This window comes from Phalacrocorax carbo, chromosome 16, assembly GCF_963921805.1.
Source record: "Phalacrocorax carbo chromosome 16, bPhaCar2.1, whole genome shotgun sequence".
NCBI classification, from domain to species: Eukaryota; Metazoa; Chordata; class Aves; order Suliformes; family Phalacrocoracidae; genus Phalacrocorax; species Phalacrocorax carbo.
Window position 1 is genome coordinate 5,243,783 of NC_087528.1, and position 18,438 is coordinate 5,262,220.

The 18,438-nt window shown below is 45.7% G+C and overlaps 2 protein-coding genes across 4 annotated transcripts; both read left to right on the forward strand.

Moving 5' to 3' along the window:
• The first annotated feature begins 1,318 nt into the window (after positions 1-1,318).
• On the forward strand, positions 1,319-9,815 carry ADAP2 (ArfGAP with dual PH domains 2). 3 transcript variants are annotated; one of them, XM_064467157.1, is made up of 10 exons: positions 1,340-1,935; positions 3,182-3,312; positions 4,013-4,104; positions 4,230-4,315; positions 4,677-4,786; positions 5,462-5,608; positions 6,358-6,441; positions 6,819-6,881; positions 8,123-8,200; positions 8,805-9,815. In XM_064467157.1, exons 1-10 carry the CDS (start codon positions 1,842-1,844, stop codon positions 9,021-9,023), a joined length of 1,104 nt encoding a protein of 367 aa, XP_064323227.1. In that variant the 5' UTR covers positions 1,340-1,841; the 3' UTR covers positions 9,024-9,815. The 3 variants fall into 3 exon arrangements, with proteins under 3 accessions (XP_064323230.1, XP_064323228.1, XP_064323227.1); XM_064467160.1 differs by lacking the exon at positions 5,462-5,608 and having other exon boundaries at positions 1,319-1,935; XM_064467158.1 differs by lacking the exon at positions 8,123-8,200 and having other exon boundaries at positions 1,329-1,935.
• Positions 9,816-9,947: 132 nt separating this feature from the next.
• Positions 9,948-17,537, forward strand: RNF135 (ring finger protein 135). The gene is made up of 6 exons (XM_064467156.1): positions 9,948-11,679; positions 12,428-12,514; positions 13,045-13,236; positions 14,486-14,645; positions 15,954-16,055; positions 16,687-17,537. The coding sequence occupies exons 1-6, from the start codon at positions 11,335-11,337 to the stop codon at positions 17,220-17,222; spliced, it is 1,422 nt and encodes a 473-aa protein (XP_064323226.1). The 5' UTR covers positions 9,948-11,334; the 3' UTR covers positions 17,223-17,537.
• Positions 17,538-18,438: the final 901 nt, after the last annotated feature.

The following is an 18,438-nucleotide window of genomic DNA, read 5'->3' on the forward strand; positions in this document are numbered from 1 at the left end:
GTTGTACAATAACGTAAAAACAAAAAACCAACAAACACGTTGTTCTAGTTGAAATCCCAGTCAAATTTTAAGTTTTTATTTCTTTTTACTGTCATTCCAATATTGCTTTCTAGAATGTAAATGGAGGAGACATTATTCTACGACCCCATGGGTAATATAGAAAAAAGCAGTTAAGCGTTAGGCATGTTCTTGCAAGCGTATGCTGTGTTAAAACTGGGTGAGAGTAGGAGGATGGAAGGATCCCTTTACAAGCAAGACTACCTCAGTCTGTAACAGCCCTGAAACAGGGCAAGATGTATCTCGAGAGCCGAGGGCTGGGAAGGACATGTCCCTTGCAAGCTGCAGACAGAACCGAGCTCAGCCACCTGAGTACGACACTGAGAAAAATCGTGGGGCTACTGACCAATGTGGTTTTTTGGTCGTGAGTTTATAGGTTGCCTTGAATATAAATAACCATTGTGCAAATGTCATACAGATGGTCTTTTATATTTTACAGGATTCGTAAGGAGGACACCACAAAGATTAAGCTAGCAAAACAGCTTCAATGTAATCAATGTTTATATTGCAGTATGGCACAGTTCTTAAAAGGTAAGTGCTGAAAAGAGAGATTTTATGTGGGTAGTCAAACAATACCCAACTTTTCAGATATTCTGCTGCTGTTTATTTCATTACTTCACAATATTTAAAAAAAAAAAAAGGTACAACGCTCTTTAGTGCCTAAAAAGGTGGAAAAAATGTGTCAGTGCCTTCAACGGATAACACATCTCTGGATATAAGTAATATCCTGGATATAATATCCATGGATATAAGTAATATCCTGCAAAATAAGTAACTACACAGTGTTTTTACAAGATTATACATATACTTTACTACAGAATAATTGCATATTATAGTGCGCTATAGTAATGCAAGTTAACTATGCAAAGTTTAACCTGAAACTATAGTAAAATTAAAAATATTTTAATACCTTTTAACCTCCTTCTGATTTAATCTTGAAAATCTTTCCCTCACCTTAAAATTTCCTCATTTGTCTTTTTCTTTCCTTAAAAATCTGAACATTAGGTCGCAGACTTTTTGACATCGGCTTTACCTTGAAAGGGCCATTTTCATTAGGCTGTGCAAATCCTGAAATGCTCCATTTTTCCCTGTGTTGAGTGCTGCTGACAGGCTTTTCTCCTTGCAGCGCTTTGGTGTCACAGAGCTCCGTGTCAGGTACGGCGTTGAGCCCTCGCAGGGTGGCAGAGCTCTGCTGAGGGAAGCGTAACTCCCCTGCTCTGTGGGCTGTCGGTGTCTGGTGAACGGGTGCCCTTCTGTTAGGTAAAATTATTTTATGTATGTAAAAGCATTTTATTACTTTATATTATGTAAAAATATTTTTTAAGAGACACCCCTGAGGCGGAGTTTGCAGCAAACCAGCAGGCGCGTGGATGAGCCCCCCTCCTGCAAACAGGACCCCGAGTAAAGAGTTTTCAGAGGAGCCGCTCATAGCTCGTTGGGGGAGGCTTATCCCAGCTCGATCCAGCGCTGTGCAAAGAAAGGAGAAGGCTTATCTGCTCTGACAAGGGGCGGTGCGGGGCTGCTGGGCTGCCCGACCGTTACCGCCTCGCCGCGCGCAGCACCGGGGGACGGCGACGGGGCGGTTGTCACCGGGTCGGCCCTGCCCGGCGCCGCCGCGGACCTTGGCCGCCGCTCCGGCGGAGGCGGCCTGAGGGGCGGCACAGCGGCGCCCGCTGGGGCCGCGGGAGGGGACGGGGCGCCCCGGGCCGCGCTCCGGTTCCTCATTTTCCTGCCGGGGCTGCGCCTCACGCAGAGCTGCGCTCCGCGCCGAGCACCGAGCGGCGATGATGGACCGCGACCGCAACAAGACGCTGCTGCTGGAGCTGCAGAGGGCCGCCGGCACCGGGAACGACCGCTGCGCCGACTGCGGGGAGCCAGGTAAGGGCGCTCCGCCCGGCAGCGCGCACCGCCCCGCTCCCCTCCGCCCGCCCGGCGCGTTCCTGACAGGAAAGCGGGAGTGAGTGAGGGGCCCGGCGGGCCCCTCCGGCTGTGCCGCCGTCCAGGCGTGCGTCCGTCCGTCCCCGCTCAGCCTCCCGCCGTGCCGCTCTCTGCTTCCCTCAGCTCCCGAAGCGGGGCCCGCCGTCACCTTTCGCTTCACGTAGGGCGGAGGCGGGAGGCGGGAGCAGGTGGTTCCCCGCGGCGGGCCGCGCTCCGCCGTCCGGCTCCCGGCGGCGGCCGTTCGGGCGGGCCCCGCGGGGCGGCCGGGCTGCGGGCGGTCCCGGCACGGCTCTCCTCAGCCGGGCAGGGCCGGGAGCGGCGGCGGGAGCCCCGCGGGGCGCAGGGGGGGACAGCATGGGACGGGAAGTGGCCTCAGCGTCCCGGCAGCTTCCTCAGAGTTATTTGTAGTCGGTGCACAAGGCTGGAGGAGGGGAGCCCGCTGGGTGGCTTTCCAGCTCTGAGGGGAATGTCTCTGCACGGGGGTTTTGGCGCAGAGAAAGGCACCAAAGAGCCTCCCAGAAAGCCCGTATCAGGCCGGCGCCCTGCGCTTGTTCGAGGTGGGAGTCACTCTGGCCGAAGCGAGCAGCCTGTCGGTAGCCTACAGCAGCTGGGAGAGACGACAAGTAGCTTCTGTTTGATGCGATAAGGGAGAAGTGGAGGGCGACATGGTGAAAGTGGCTATCTAAGGAAACGGTCTTGCCAGAGCTCTGCTCGGGATGCCTCTCAGCATCGACTTGTCAAAGTCGCTTCAGGATGCAGCAGCAGGCAAAAGCATGCGCTTTCGTGGGCTGTGGAGACGACTCCTTGCTCTGGGTGGCTGTGCTGTGTCGTATGCTCAGTAGTGCTCACAGTCCACAACATCCTTCCATTGTTGATTCAGCAACAGCAGCTTTCCATGCAGAACTAATAATTAGCAGAGCTTTTACATCACCACCCGGCTGCCTGTGCAGTCACATTAATTTTTAAACAAATAGTCGGTGAAAGAGGCTACAAATGCAGGGGCTACATTATTCATTGGGGAAAGCAGGTGCTGTTCCTCTGAACACAGTGAAGTGACAGCCATAAACAATGGAGTGGGATTTGATGTATTATAATGTGCAAAGCCTGGGCTGTGCATCAGATGGGCTTTTTTGCCCTTGCTGTGTCTTTTCCCATGCATTAGTTCATTCTTTTTGTTTGTACCTAGATCCAGAGTGGGCTTCTTACAAACTTGGAATATTCATTTGTTTGAATTGCTCTGGAATCCATCGCAACCTTCCTCAAATCAGCAGGGTCAAATCCCTTCGGCTTGACTTCTGGGAGAACGACCTTATAGAGGTACAGAGGAAAAAGCAGTAATTCACTTTTTTCCACATTTCACCATAGACTCCTCTGCCTCATCTTTCTTATGTCGTCCACCATGGACAGAGGAACAAAGCCACACAGAGCAGTGTTAACTCCATGGGTAATTTTAGGATTTTTTTTTAATTATCTGCTCAATCAAATTACAATGATAGGTGTTATAACAGGTGCTTTTAACAGCCTGCAGTGTATTTTTTTTTATTAGAACACAGTAACTCCTCATTCTGGTTTAGAAGCCCACAGATATTTCCAGATAGTATGTTCTATTCGGTGATCAACATACCTTTCTTAAATATTGTTTCAGCCTCTCATCTTTCAGTTGAATTTTGCTAATAATATAATCACAGTTAATGTCTAGGAGGAGGAGAGGAAGGTATAAGGAGATCATAAATACCTTTTCTCCTAATTTTCTTTTGTTCTTGTAATAACAACCGCAACCTTGCATTCCTCCCCATCTGGTTCAGAACTGTAAATACTGAAAAAGGCTCCGCCACCTAAAAAGTGCAAACTATAGTGCCAAAGGGAATTTATAATCATATATATAGATGCACTGAGAGTTATGGCAAGACTGAGCAAAAAGTGCAGTGCTCCGTTTGATACAAGGTTAATTTTATGTTCCTGACATGGTATTGATTTTGTAGTTGCACACCTAACTGTAACTCCTCTTGTATTTCAGTTTATGAAGACGCATGGGAATCTCTGTGCCAAAGCTAAATATGAGGCGAAAGTCCCTCCCTACTATTACATCCCTCGTTCCCATGATTGCTTGTAAGTTGATGATGTATTTACTGCTGCAGACTATTGAACTACTGCTTTCCTCTACAGGTCTCTTTGGTTGGTTGGTGAAAATAGAATAGAGGCAGATCAGCTTTATCCATGTTTTCCTCTTTCAGGGTTTTAAGAGAGCAATGGATTAGAGCTAAATATGAGCGTGAGGAATTTGTTGCCACCCAAGTCTGCCAAGATCCTTGTTCTGCAGGTAAGAGTTAGGATTGTCAGGGAAAAGGTGTTACTCTTAAGGCCGACAGCATAGTGTTATGTTTGCGACTTCGAAGATCTTTAAGGTTGGCTTGTCATATTTGAACTGTTGGATGTGTGCAGGCCTTGCTTTGAGTCTAACTTTGAGAAGAAACTCCTAAAAAAAAGGCACCTAGACAAGTGCAAGGGTGTATTCAGATCTTACAGTTGTCTAGTTCTCCACTGATTTTTTCATATGAGGTGAAAATACTCAGGTGAAGAAGAGGCTTGAAAATCTGTGCCATTTAGATAATCACCATTTAGATAAACAATGCTGCTATTGTGCTGCCCTTCTCTGACACATATCTTGGCCCAATCTGCAGGTAGCCGTGAAGGATTCCTCTGGAAGCGTGGGCGGGAAAGCAGACAGTTCCAGAAGAGACAATTTCTCCTATCAGCAAGGGAAGGGGTGATGAAGTACTACATCAAAGAAGTGAGTTCTTCAGCCAGAGTTGGCTGAGGTAGCTGGTCAACATCCAACCTCAGACCCTGCTCTTCACCAGCAAAATCCAGCATAAATAGCTTTGTCTCTAGTTTTGCAGCCAGGCTAGCCTGTGTTTGGAGCAGCCCAGATGTTTCCCCATTAACATTATGTGGTATCTTAGGCAATTGCTCTTTTGGATTTAGCCCTTTTCCTCATCCCTTATCTTAGCCCTGCAGCCTCCTTTTGCTTAGTGAACAAAGGAAATGTATAATAGCAGTTGAACAGCAAGATGAAGAAGAGATCTGTCAGCAGCTGTTACCTCTTATATTACCAAAATATTCTCTCATGAACTGCTGCAGCATCATCCTCAACATTTCTCTCTTATGTGGGAGAGTGTAGCTAATTGTTCTCCAACTATGAGGCTGGAGACAGAACCTGTCCCTTGCAATTCAGACACATCCCTCTCAAATAGCGACCAGCATTTGTCAAGGAAAGTGAGTCACTCTTTGCAAGTGATTTTATGTAGCATGTAATTAAGGCTTTATATTTCAGATACATCCAATATTCAGATATTTTAGGATGCCCACTTTCTCTTTAGTAGGGATCTAGTTCTCATACAGCTAATCTGTCCTCCATTACCTTCCCTGAGAGCACTTTAATACAGTGATGCTTTTCATTTCACAGTCCAGAGGTCCAAAAGCCATTATCAGCATTGAGAATCTGAATGCAATGTTCCAGACAGAGAAAATCCAACATGCTCATGGGCTGCAGATCACATACAACACAAACGGTCAAACAAGAAACCTTTTTGTCCATCACGAAAGTGGAAAGGTGAATACCATGGAGATATTGGAATAAGTCAGGTGCTTAGATGTTGGATTTATATTTTGGAAGAGATACCCTGGTTTTATTTGAAGTCACTATAGCTTGTAGGATATAGAAAGTTTGCAAATCAACTGATTAGTTGACACTAATCACTAATTAGTGCCAAATGCAGGATTTGACACTAATAACTACAACATCTCGATCCTGTTCTGTTGGGGTATATATTCAGCTTCACACCCTGAATAGTCTTAAGGCCTCAGTGGGGCACGTATGTAAATCTCTGTAAGGTAACTGCCTAACGGTTTTATACAATTCTGTGGTTCTATTCTTTGAAGCCTCCTTGACACGCATAGAAAATATTGTTGTTCTGCATGATTTCCAAGCAATGATCATTTTAACAAGTATGTCTTTGTGGTTTATTAGATTTCTGTTTCTTCCCTTGTCACAGTTCTCATGTCTTTCCAGGTACAAAGGTTTTTAAACAATCCATAAATGAATCAACTGAAAAAGCCTGTGTACACAGACTTGGGTGACTCTCCATGCAGAGAATGTCTGGGACCTCCCTGGTGGGGCGGTTTTAAATTATTTTGGAGGCTCGGTGTTTTTCAGGTGCCTGGGACAAGTCACTGACTCTCTCTGCCCCTTGGGGAGAAAGTACATCTTTGCAAAGAGGAAGAAAGGCATTTTGGAGAGACAGGACTCTTACTCCTTCTTGTTGTTCTTGTCTTTATGTTTGTATTTCCTGTTTTCCCTAGGAGATCGTTGACTGGTTCAATGCCATTCGGGCAGCACGCTACCATTATCTCAGAACGACCTTCCCATCTGTCCCTGAGCCTGAGGTGAGAACTGAACAGGGCTTGAAGTAGTCTATGCAAACATAGCATGGGAAAACATTTTCTCACTTCTTCTGCCAGAGTCCGGTGCTCAAACAGCAGCAGGATCTTGGGAATGGACAGAAGAGGTAGAAGGAAAGGCCGTACTAGATAACATGTGAAAACAGAGTCAACATTTAAGGCCTAAAAGTCTCCATGTGATCCTTATAAAGTGTAATCTTTCAAAAACCTTATGTTCCTTCTTATTTCAGATCTCTTTTTACTGAGCATCCAAAAAAACCCCAGGCCCCAAAAGCCAAAACTGATGGTGATTAGCTTTGACAAAAACAGAACAGAAAAGCAAGCTTGAATGAGACAGACTTTTTTGTGTGTTTGTGTCCTAGCTCATACCCAGGATCACAAGAAATTATGTCAAAGAAGGATATATGGAGAAAACAGGACCAAAAGTAAGTGCATACTTGGCAGTACACAAACAGGATTATTCCAGATGGAGAACATTTGATAATTCTATAATGTTTACTAGTAAATTATTTGTTGAGTGACTCTATGTTTCCTGGGTTGATAAAAGACATTACATTCAAGCATGTCATGTTTTTTGGGATCATGTTTTATTTTGTGTGGAAAATAAGACTGGGAAGAAGAATCCCCCTTGAAGAGTAAGCAAGATGGATTAGGTGGCAGTGGATTTGCAAAGTACTGTTATGCAACACTGGATGGATTGCAGTATCTGCTAACTGCAGCTCTAGAACAGCAGCTCCTGCTAGAACAGAACATCACATGCTGACTCTTCTACTTCCCTATTTCTCTAAAGTCAGTACCATGTAAGTCACATCTGCTTATAGCAGCAAAGTATGATTGAGCAAATTCTCTACAGTGAAACCTGTGGTTTGGTTTGGATTTTGTGGGAAAGTATATGGGCCACTACTCCTGTAGGAGATTTCAGGCTCTGCTGAAGGAGGAGAAAAAGATCTGAGGTCTTGTTTGAGCATTACCACTTCTTGCCTTGCTGTCCTCTGAGTGAACTGTGCAAAGTACCATTAAAACGTTCAGTGGTGTAATGCTGATATTGAATATGCTGGGGTTTTGGCCCAGCGCAGTGCTAATGTCCTAATATGTCTTCCTGCAGGCACTTGCACAGAGAATATTCACAGCTACAAGCGTGCCTAAATTCTGCTCAAACTGAATTTGGGCCCTAGGAGAGGACCCTTCAGTTCAGCACAGAGCAATGTACAGCTCAGGGAATGGTCAGATGAGTATAGTTGATGGAATTAGCACTTTTTAAAAAACCTGCCATTTGTCCCTACCGTCGTGCATCCCGCAATGCAAGCCCCCAAACCAAAATGCTGAAATTGCACACTCTCATTATGGCCACTGGATCATTCTCTGCAGTGCTTTCAATTCATCTGTCTGCTGCAACTTCCTTAATCCTGGTACTTTGATCACTGGTAGAACCAAACTTCCCTGCCTTACCCAAAGGATTGTCACTGAATGCAGATCTCTAGTGTGAACCCAGGGAGAAGGGAGCTGAGGGCTGCACACAGCAGGGACTCACCTTTTACCAGTTACAGGGATGAATGAAATGGGACTCGAACTCCGAGTCATTTAAGCAGTCCAGGGATCTGCCTTGAGTAGGCTGAACGTCCCTCTGGGACTTGGTCTTTAAAGAACTTCTACCATCTCCTTGCAGCAGAAGGAAGCCTTTAAGGTGCGCTGGTTCTGCCTGGATTCTCAGGAAAGGAACCTGATGTACTTTAAAACTCCACTGGTAAGAGGAGTGTTCTTTGCTGTTCCACAAGCCCCTTCATGAAGTTGGGTGGGGAGGAAGGGTCTGTTCTCGTCCAGCTCTTCCAGTGGCTGTGCAAGGCTGCAGCAGGCTCAGTCTCAAGAGCCAATCTCCCTTGTCAATGGATCTCTTTGAAGCTGAGCTGTTTGAGAACTCTGGCCCTTACAGTGGCAGTGAGGGAGATCTAAGTCTTTTAAAAGTAGCTGCTACTGCCTGTAGTGTTTATAGCCCACTCTCTCCCAGCCCTATTGTGCCTGTGACTTTAGGCAAGATGCACAATGTACCAATAACAGAGGCTTGGCAGCCCCAGTATCTTGCTTCCTAGCCCTGCTCTAGCCATGAGAATATCTTTCCTTCCTCCTTCTGGACACCCACTAACCAGCTTTGTAAGGATGGGTCCCTCCCTCCTTCTGAGAATGCTCGTGAGCATAAAAAAAAACTCGGGTGTGTTTCCTGCTGCCTGTCACCAAACTGGTGTCCCTTTCATGCATCCCCAGTTCCTGCTCCTTGTCAAGGGAGAGAATAGTGTCTGCTGGAGCTGCACTGTCCGCTGGCTGATGGCTGTCTTCTGCTTCCTTCTTTCTAGGATGCATTTGCGCAGGGCCAGGTTTTTATTGGAAGGATGGAAGAGGGATACAAAGTACAAGCTGGCTTGCCCCAGGGAGTCCGGGTGAAGAAGAGGAAACCGGCGATCACTGTGGTCACGCCAATGAGAGAGTTTGTGTTTATATGTGAGAATGAGAGGGAGCAGAGGGAATGGATAGATGCCTTAAATGGAGTCATTGCCCAGCCTTTGTCTGGTTAAGACTAGCACTGAGTTCTGGTGAACTGCATTTCTTGGGCTGTGTTCAGCACTGCTCTGTGGCCTCTTCCTGTTGGCAAGGATGGTGCTCAGGGCCCTGCAGTGACTCTAGTTTACAGGGCTTCTTCCTTCAATGGCCACAGGCACAGGAAGGGTGGCAACAGAGAAATGAGTAAGAGGGAGTGCAGAGACTCAGAAATTATCTGTGCCCCTGCAGAACCTTGCTTGAAGTGCCTTCTCTCTTCCTACCCTTCTCTGCTTTTAAGCAGAGGAGACCTTCCTAGCCTGACATAGGGATGAATCATCCAGTGTTGTCTTCTGAGAAAAAAACCCAAAGTCAATGAAGAAAGTCTGACCACAGAAGGGCTGACATTCATTTCCTTGAGGACTCCTGCAGGTGCTGTTCTATCAGTTCTTCCTTTTCTTGGCTTGGCCTGATGTCAGAAGGACTCCTGTACATCCTGAAAGACATACCTGACAATGCAGCCAGTGGCATATATCTTGCCAGTGCATGGTGTCATCTGTCGCATGAGTACACAGGGACAGTGACCGAGAGGCAAAGGTATCATCTGTCAAGAAGATGCAAGGTGTCCTGTTGGGTACATCTAAGATACCATTCATGCTAGAGTCACTGGAGATCCTTCTCAGGGATGAGCAGAGTCAGGCTGCTACACTCCACCGGGCTGTGGCTCCTGTCCAGACAGGGACATGGTTGTTTTAACAGGGTGGGTTTAATGTCTTTTACAGTATTACATTTCTGACACAGCAAAAAATAAAAGCCAGGGTTAAATTGTGGAGGATACTGTAAAGGAATCACTCTAACGACAAGTACTCCTAGCTTCTTGCTTTCAGCAGTCTTTGCTGTTTGAATTTTTATGAATGGTAAATTCAACTTGTGAACACCAAATTTTCCCAAAGCAACCCCACACAGTGCCCCAGAAAACACATCATGAGTACAGGATGAACATACGCTGATCTGTCTCGCCTCCTAAAAAACAGATGAAGCTTGATGAGCTTGATTAGTCTAAAGCAGAAACTAGTCCTAAAAGTGTTGTCTTCAGTGACTTGCTTGAAGACACTCGATGAATGAGGACCAGCACTGGAAGTGGGGGGCGAGTCCCTCCTGCTCAGGTACCACTTAATCTATTCCGTGCAGGAAGTGGTGAAGATCTGCACTGGCTGATACAGCGGACTGAGTGTTATCTTGCCTCAAGACCAAGTCCGAGATTTTGTTCTACCAAGAAACCAGTTGTTTAGATATTTAATTCTTCTTTTCAGATAGCCTTAGTCTGCAAATCAAGAGGAAGTCCTGCAGACTAAGTTTCTGGTGGTGCTTCCACCTTTTGCTGAAAATTGCCAGCCAGTCTGAGATACCCAGAATAGTTTTCTTCTGCAGAAATGAGGAAGTGCCAATACTTGCAGGGATTAGTGAGATTAACTCTTTCCCCCCCCAACCCCCCAATAGCGCAGAAGAATTGGTTGAGTTGGATCATTGTTCTGCCTGTCTCAGCCAGCTCATCACCATTCAACGCCGAGCAATCTGCAGCAGTTTGGCTTGCTGATATGGTCCCATAAACTTCCCTGTGTCCCCACACTCTTTCCTGATTCATTCTAGGTCACGTGCAGGTTCGGCAAATCTTTACCAACTTAATCCTGCAACCCTTGGAATCAATAGCAAAGCACCTTCTGACTTGTACAAGGACAATGTCAATTGCTGTTTTGAGATGAACTGGGTAACCCAGGACAACCTCAGAAGAGTTCGGTCCATGTGGTAGCCTGAACTTCTCACGGATGGGGCTCTGCAAGTCCCACTGTGCTGTTTCACTTGCTCAGTTGCTGCGTCACTACTTGGTCAGTAGACCAATCACGTCAGCAAATCTGATGTGTCTTCTTACAAACCCGGGAAATTCCCTGTGAAAATGAAATCGTGTAAATAACTGTTTTGGAGAGTCATTGAAAGTCAAAGCCCGGTCACGGGGAGCTCTGCGACCTGCTTCATTCCTACAGCCAGCCCAAATCCTCGGTCCAGGCGGCCGGCGGAGGAAGGGCCGGGCCGGGCCTGGGCTCTCTGCCTGCTGCGGGGAGCTGCCCGGCTGAGCTACCCCGGCATCGCACCGCGGACAGGCTCGGCGGCGGGGCACCCCTCCCGGTAGAGCGCCGCGGGCCCTAAGGGCGCCGGGCTCGGGGAGAGCCGCCCAGCCCCGCCGCTCCCGGCGCCCTCCAGCTCCGGGCGCACGGCGGAGCCTCCCGGGGGGCGGGAGGAGCCGCCCGGGGAAACGAAACTGAGCGGCTCCGCTCCGCCCCGGGCCGGGCCATGGCCGCTGCGGTGGGCCTCGACCGGCTCCTGCGCGCCGTGGACCTGAGCTGCGCCTGCTGCCTGCAGCTCTTCACGGACCCCGTGCGGCTGCCGGCCTGCAGCCACAGCTTCTGCCGGCCCTGCATCGAGGAGTACCGCAAGGGGAGGCAGCGGGGCGGCTGCCCGCTCTGCCGGGAAGGCTTCGAGCTCAAGGACCTGCGGCCCAACCGGGAGCTGGCCGCTTTGGTGAGCTTAATCTCGCAGGAGGAAGCGGGAGAGTTGGAAACGCGGGACGAACCGAAACCCTCCGGAGCTGTTGCCTGCGACAACCCCAGCCCGGCAGAGCGGCGACCTCGGGAGAAGGTATGGCCGGAGGCATCCTGGGGCTCCTCCCCGCGGCACCCCCCGGGACATCCCGAGCTCCTCCCCGCGGCACCCCCGGATAAGTCCGGCCACAACTCCAAACACCTTACGAGGGTCATTAGCCTTGTCACAACAATCTCGTGTACGCTGGGCAGGTGGGTTTAGCTGAAGCAGTGGTTGTGGTTCAGGGGTGGTGAGGACATGGAGCACTGCATAGCTGATTTAGAAGAACAGCTGTACGTATTCAGCTGCTGTACAGTAGTAACAACTAACGGTTCTTTGTGCTGGGTGTTATTTATTGCACAATATAGCATTGGAGACTCCTGAAAGGGCACATAACATTATTATACAGTGCTGCAGCTCCACCCAGCTGAATGGCACAAAATGGACTGGTTCTAGATCTCCACTTAAAATAACTCCCAAACTTGGAGGAGATGAGAAAAATCTATTGACCTTCATTATTTTAGCACATATGTATCTAAAAAGTCTTCAGTCTCTGCAGTTGAGCCAAAGGCTTAAGCTCATAATGATATTTGAACATGTAATTGATGACTGTTGTATGGTGACTTCATTGCGACTATTCCCATTCAGAATTAATTGGGTCTTCCAGACACCTCTCAACCAGCCCAGTGCTTAACTAATGTCCATGATATAGGTATTTTTATTATCCTGCTGCTTAACCTAGTCATGCTTTCTTTGAGGGTTATGTAGATAAATGGTCTAACTTTCTCTCTTCCTCACTTTAAAGGATGAAGAGATATGGGACCTCTCCAAGCAACTAGAAATGACTGCAGAGACCATCCAACTCTTGAAGGAAGATCTCGCTAAAGCAAAGGTACACGTTGTACATGTACTACCCGCAGTTAGCGTCTGTTTCCGCTGCCACCTGGAGACGTGATTGACTCCAGCATAGCCTTCCAGCCCAGAGTGGGAATCTGCCTTTTCCTTCTCTTGCTGTCACAACTCTGTTTTTATTGATGAGTATGAACTATGGTGCCAGCTATACTAACTCCTGCCTTGGCTGGCACAAAAGCCACTGGATTTGTGCATTGTTACCTTTTTCTGCCTACCCCAGGAGCAGCCCAAATGTTTCTGGAACTCTTAGATGCAAAATGCAAATCATAAAGTTTCTAAGTTGTCAAGCCAAGGCTGATGGCCATGAAGTAGTCAAGATCCTTAACGTGCCCAAAATCTCATTGCAGGTAATGCAGGATAGCATCAAATGTATTTTATTCCTTTGAATAAAGGTAGCGGTTCCTGGTCTGCAGGGGTCAGTCAAAGTGCATGTTAGATGGGGCAGTAGGTTCTCATATTCCACACATCTTTTCTAACAGCACAATGAACTCCATGTTTTCTGCCTTTCAGGAATATGCATCTCAGATCAAAAGCCAGATTACTGAAGATTTCTGTTGCATGAAGGAATATGTTGAAAGACAGGAGAGAAACACACTGATGTTTATTGAACAAGAGGAAAAAGCAGCTCAACAGAAAATTGAAGAGACTATTCACCAGCTCTGTGTTGAAGCGTACGAGCTCACAGACATCAAAGACCAAACAGTAAGTGATGAAATAAAGTGGCAGAATATGAGTAGGAACTCTTATGCTAAATGTCTCAGACAGCTGAACACGTACAGAGCACTTTCAGGTCCCCACTGCACTGTTCTCGCTAGAGACAGTGATACTGATCCACAGACAGTGCTGTTACCAGGGGAAGTCTGGAGTGAGAAATTCAGAGGGACATGTACTAAAAAAGACATAGGGTGAGGATGCAGTTCAGAACTAGATTTGTTCCAAGCATGTTGGTGAGCTGGAGTGAAGTGGGGACTGCATTGCTTAAATCCAGTCCTGAGTCATATTGAAGGTTAAGATAAGATCCTCTGTTATCTTTTTATTTTCCAGAATACATATATATATGCATATGTATGCAAGTTAAAGAACTCACAAAGTTATTAAGTACTTTCTAACAACTTTCTTGGGGAAAATATGTCAAGGGCTCTTAAAAGAGGCAGTTAAAGCACTTCAAATTCTGTAGAGCCCATTTTGATGTTGAAAACAATTCCAATGATGCAAATTAGCTAGCAGGAATTTGGAGTGGGGCTCACAGGGTGTGACAGTGCTGAAAGACAGAAGTGGACTGCCAAGGCACAAAGGCCCACCTTGGAATTCACCTCGTGTAACTCTGAATTTATACCTCATCCAGAGTCCTGTTATGGGCAATGAAAAGAAACGGGTACTTTTAGAGCATGAGTCATCTGGCCTACTTGAGACGCCCACCTGCAAATGAGATTAATCGAGCCTTCAAAAGGCCTGTTTCTTTCCACAGACTATAAAGGCAGACTAAGAGAACAAGCTCAGATGTACATTTCCACATTTTCTAAATTTAGGCAAATGAGGCTTACCCTTTTGTGGGTATTTTATGCTAGATCTCATACTAACACATTTTAAAACTTTTTTTGGGGGGTTCTAGAACAAGAAGAAAATTTAAAATGGGAAAGTTTGTGTATACGTATGGATACTTAAGGAAATTGTAATATATAGAAGTAAAATTACTCCAGTTCTTAGTTTTCTTGGGGAAAACAAATTCTTTTAAAATTAAGAATAAACTATCCTTTTATATCTTCTGTAAGATTTCAGGTTAGTTCTCTCAGATAAGTATCCTACAAAGGAGGTGCTCAAGATAAAAAATAAGATTTTAGAGAGAGCACTGCTGTTTTTCCACTCTGGCTTTATAATATAATCTGATATGCTAGATGACATAACTGCTACTGTTTACCTCTTCCCCTTGATTCTTTGATGTCATTATTAGAGTAACTTACTCAAGAGACATAGGTACCCAGGCTCACCTTCAACAATGCATAAAATTACACTTGATGAGAAGCTTAATGTCGTCAAAAGTGCTGTAGAAGATCTTAAGAGAAAGATGGAAATTTTACTCTTGGAGAAGTTCACTTGGCAGTTCCCACCGGGTGAGTTTTCTTTATTTTGAGATTTCTTTTTATAGAGGCACTGAGTCTAACAAGGTCCTGCATGTGACCCCCCCTCAATTCACTCCCTTGCACAGGGGGGTCAGGCTGCTGTAATTTGACACTACTTTGACCCCACACTGAAGATTTGTATGAAGGAAGTATTCTTACAAACAGGTAGGTCTGCAACTTTGGAAAACAAACCAAAAACTTCAGAGAAAACAGATGTGCATGTGTGTGATTATTATAAAGCCACTTGCAGTTTTGGAGACAATGTGATTAATTTATACTTCTTTCATGGGAGCCCAAAAGAAAAGAACGGACTGACATGCAGATTAGTAATGGAAATTAAACATAATCCATTTAATTTTTGTTTTTTTTCTAAACACAGAGTAATATAACAACAAAGTCTTTGCTAAGAGCAGACGTAAAATTCCCTCCCACCAAAAGCTGTGTCTAAGCAAAGCTTTAGATCTGGAATGGCCTTTGCTATGGAGATCTCCTTCTCCCAGCACTGTCCCTCTGCTGTAGAAAGACCACTGAGTGGTTGTGAGAGCAACTTAAGACTGACCTAAAACCCCACTGCCACTGAGGGGCAATCTTCTCCTTCCCATCCTTTCCAACACTACCTGCACTGATTCTCAAAACCCCCAGATACTTAACCCTATTTTCACCTCAGGGTTTTTCTTATCTTGATCATTTCAGCAACTGAGTTTACAGCTTTGCTCCACAATAATTTTCACTAGCAAAACCAAGGAATCAGTGGGCAGAGGTGTGGGGCAGGATCTTCTAAGGATGGCTTTCATGATGAAACCAATGTATTATGCAACTATACGAGAAAGTGCTTGCAAATGAGTCTTGTAAATATGTGCTACAGTGTCACAGAAAAATAAAAACAGCCCTTAAAGTGGTAGACCTGAATGTCAGGCTTTTTGGTCAGCAATTAGAGTGAAAAATTACTTTGCTTATGAAATGCACGTGCAAGTAACACAAGAAACACATGATAGAAAAAAATGAAGAACACTGTAAACGCGTTTATGACAGAAACTGGCTTATCTGCATAGAAAGATCCAACTGCTTTACCTCGACTTTTTTGACTGCTCCATTCGGACCGCACTCAGGACAGCAGCGTACATTTTTGGATAAAAATGTTTGCCTACACATCCTTTGATAATTTATACAGTCAAAATCTTTGTTTTGTAATTTAACCACGAGCTAGGTTTATTTAATGTAAGATTTCCTTTAGAAGCATAAATACTTGCTATCTGCATTTTGAAGAAGTGCCTTAAGCTTTAATTTTTTCTTATTTAGAGCAACCTCCAGACTTACATCCAGAGGCAAATGTCTGCTCATTATCTCCAGAGCCTGCAGCTACAAATCCAGAACCAATGATTTCAAGCCAGTTTTCTCAGTGTAAGTATGCAAGCCAGCATGACTCTTCAATAACAACATTCAAGTGACTACGGGACTGTGGATTTGCTGAAGAAAACTGTACTTACAAACATCAGCAGGAGATCTGGGTGTTTACCCAAAGCACAGAAACACAAAGAAGTTGCTAGGAATTAATCAGTTACTGCAGCATAATGCAATGCTATACCTGACTGCATATGCAAGGTAAAAAGGATAAGAAGCCTGTTCCACAGAGGCACATAGGCTGCGTCGTAGCTTGTGCTGGTCCCAGAGCCTGAGTTGGTGTATGGGCAGTTACTGCACTGTTTTGCCCTTTACACTGTTAAGCTGTAATGACGCCAGTTGTTGCCTGAACTCTGCATCATTTTTACAGAAATATTTTCACAGTCAACACACAGTACTACAGCTGTAGCTTGAGACACAGTACACTCAGGATACAGTTGTTAGTGTTTGGTTGTGGATTCTTGCTGATTTGCAGGATTGAGTTTTGATTAAGGTTTATTGTACGGTCATTGGTTTTCATTTCTGTCCTTGCGTAGGGATGCACATCCACTATTATTTAGGATGCATGTAAATGCTGAGGTGATCTGTCTTGCTGCCTGCAGGTGAGAATGTTTTCCCTTCTCTTTTCTAGGGGCAGATGACGTGACTTTTGATCTCACAAGAATATATAAGCGGTTAGCAGTCACAGCCCAGAACAGGAAAGTGATGGTTTCCAGCTACCTCACTGATTATGAACCATCGCCTAACAGATTCTGCATCAGTCAAGTGATGTGTTCACAGAGCTTCTCTACTGGGTGCCACTACTGGGAAGTAATTACCGGGGACAGTGATGGATGGGCTGTTGGAGTTGCTCATGAAATGATTGGTAAAAGGGACAAATTAGGAAGAACAGAGCATTCCTGGTGCATAGAATGGCTTGGTCCTGAAAAGCGGCTGTCAGCATGGCATGGGGGTCAAGAAACATTATTACACAAGGAAAAACCATTGAAGGTTGGAGTTTTCCTGGAGCTACAAAAGAAGACAGTGTCATTTTACTCCATTGCTGACACAGAAATGCTTTTGCATACATTTGAAATCAATACCTCAAATCCTCTTTACCCTGCTTTCTGGCTGTGTAGTCTAGAAAGAAATGGATCTTTAACTATAAATCACACAAACAGGAGATAAAGCCTGTTCAGAAAAGTGACAGTTTTGCCCATGACTTCAGTATTCAGCACAGGAATTTACCAAGGAGTGTACAGGTACCCAGGCTCTCCTGGAAATTGGCAACTGATACTTGCTCTGCTTTTCTTCACGCTGTACTCTGATCTTGCCATACTTCATTAAAGCAATTCCAGTGTATGCTAAAGGTGGTAACCATCCCTGTGGGAGCGCGGTGGATATCTTAGGCAGCTGTAAATAGTGCCAGGATATTCCCAGGAAGGAATGCACCGAGGAAGCTCCAAGGCTGGGGATAAGCCCTTCCCATGGACCTAATTTTTCCTACATTGATCCAAAAAATTACAGGAGAACAGATGATGCCTTTACATTCGGTCAAGTGACTTCCCTTAGAAAGATGCGACTGAGTAAGGAATGCTCAGAGGGCAAGAATGTTACTGATTTCATGCATGAAAATCTTTCTCTTTTGAGTAGGTACTAAACTACAGGAAACAGGCTTCATATTTGAGGACCTGATACTTCAGGGAGGTCTCCCAGAAGAATATGGTGTAAATTTGGGGTTGTCCTGTGCAGGGACAGGAGTTGAACTTGATGATCATTCTGGATCTCTTCCAACTCAGGACATTTTATGATTCTAACATCATCTCACTGGCACCGTATCTTTTTTTAGTCTTGCCCAGGCCAAAGGATTGACAGTCCTGGTGGTGGTGTGACCACAGGAATGGTTTTGGAAGCAGATTTTTTCAAATGTGTTTGTACCAGCTAATAAATCACGTGGTCACTTTATTGCTCTTTCAAAGAGCCAGCAAACAGGACTGTGTCATGGAAGGGACCATCTTTTCTTCCAGGGAGCCCCAGGAAACAAGAGATTCTATGAGTTTCCTTGCCAGCATGCAGGCAATGTTTCCACCCTTGTTTGTCACATCTTTCTGCCTGTAGGGAGCTTCCTGTTGCCTGTGTGGGGTGAAGGGGCCAGAGCCAAGGAGATGCTGCAAAACCTGCAGAGAGCTGAATTTCTGAGAGCACTGCTGCTTCATGCAGACAAACTGAAAACAGAGCTCCCAAGAAGCGAAAGCTTTTTCAGGAAGGCAGCGTCATTCCAGAATGAACAAAATACGTTTAACATGAATAAAGCATGCACCATTCAACTAGCTCATTTAGCCAAACGGAGCTCCATAGCTTTTGAAGTTATGGACAGAACTGCTGCTAATCGGCAAGGTTACCC

Coding starts and splice junctions, on each gene's coding strand:
- ADAP2 (XM_064467157.1), top strand. CDS start 1,842: ATGATGGACCGCGACCGCAACAAGACGCTGCTGCTGGAGCTGCAGAGG. Junction 1,936..3,181: donor CGCCGACTGCGGGGAGCCAG/GTAAGGGCGCTC, acceptor GTTTGTACCTAG/ATCCAGAGTGGGCTTCTTAC. Junction 3,313..4,012: donor GGGAGAACGACCTTATAGAG/GTACAGAGGAAA, acceptor CTTGTATTTCAG/TTTATGAAGACGCATGGGAA.
- RNF135 (XM_064467156.1), top strand. CDS start 11,335: ATGGCCGCTGCGGTGGGCCTCGACCGGCTCCTGCGCGCCGTGGACCTG. Junction 12,515..13,044: donor AAGATCTCGCTAAAGCAAAG/GTACACGTTGTA, acceptor TCTGCCTTTCAG/GAATATGCATCTCAGATCAA. Junction 13,237..14,485: donor CAGACATCAAAGACCAAACA/GTAAGTGATGAA, acceptor TGTCATTATTAG/AGTAACTTACTCAAGAGACA.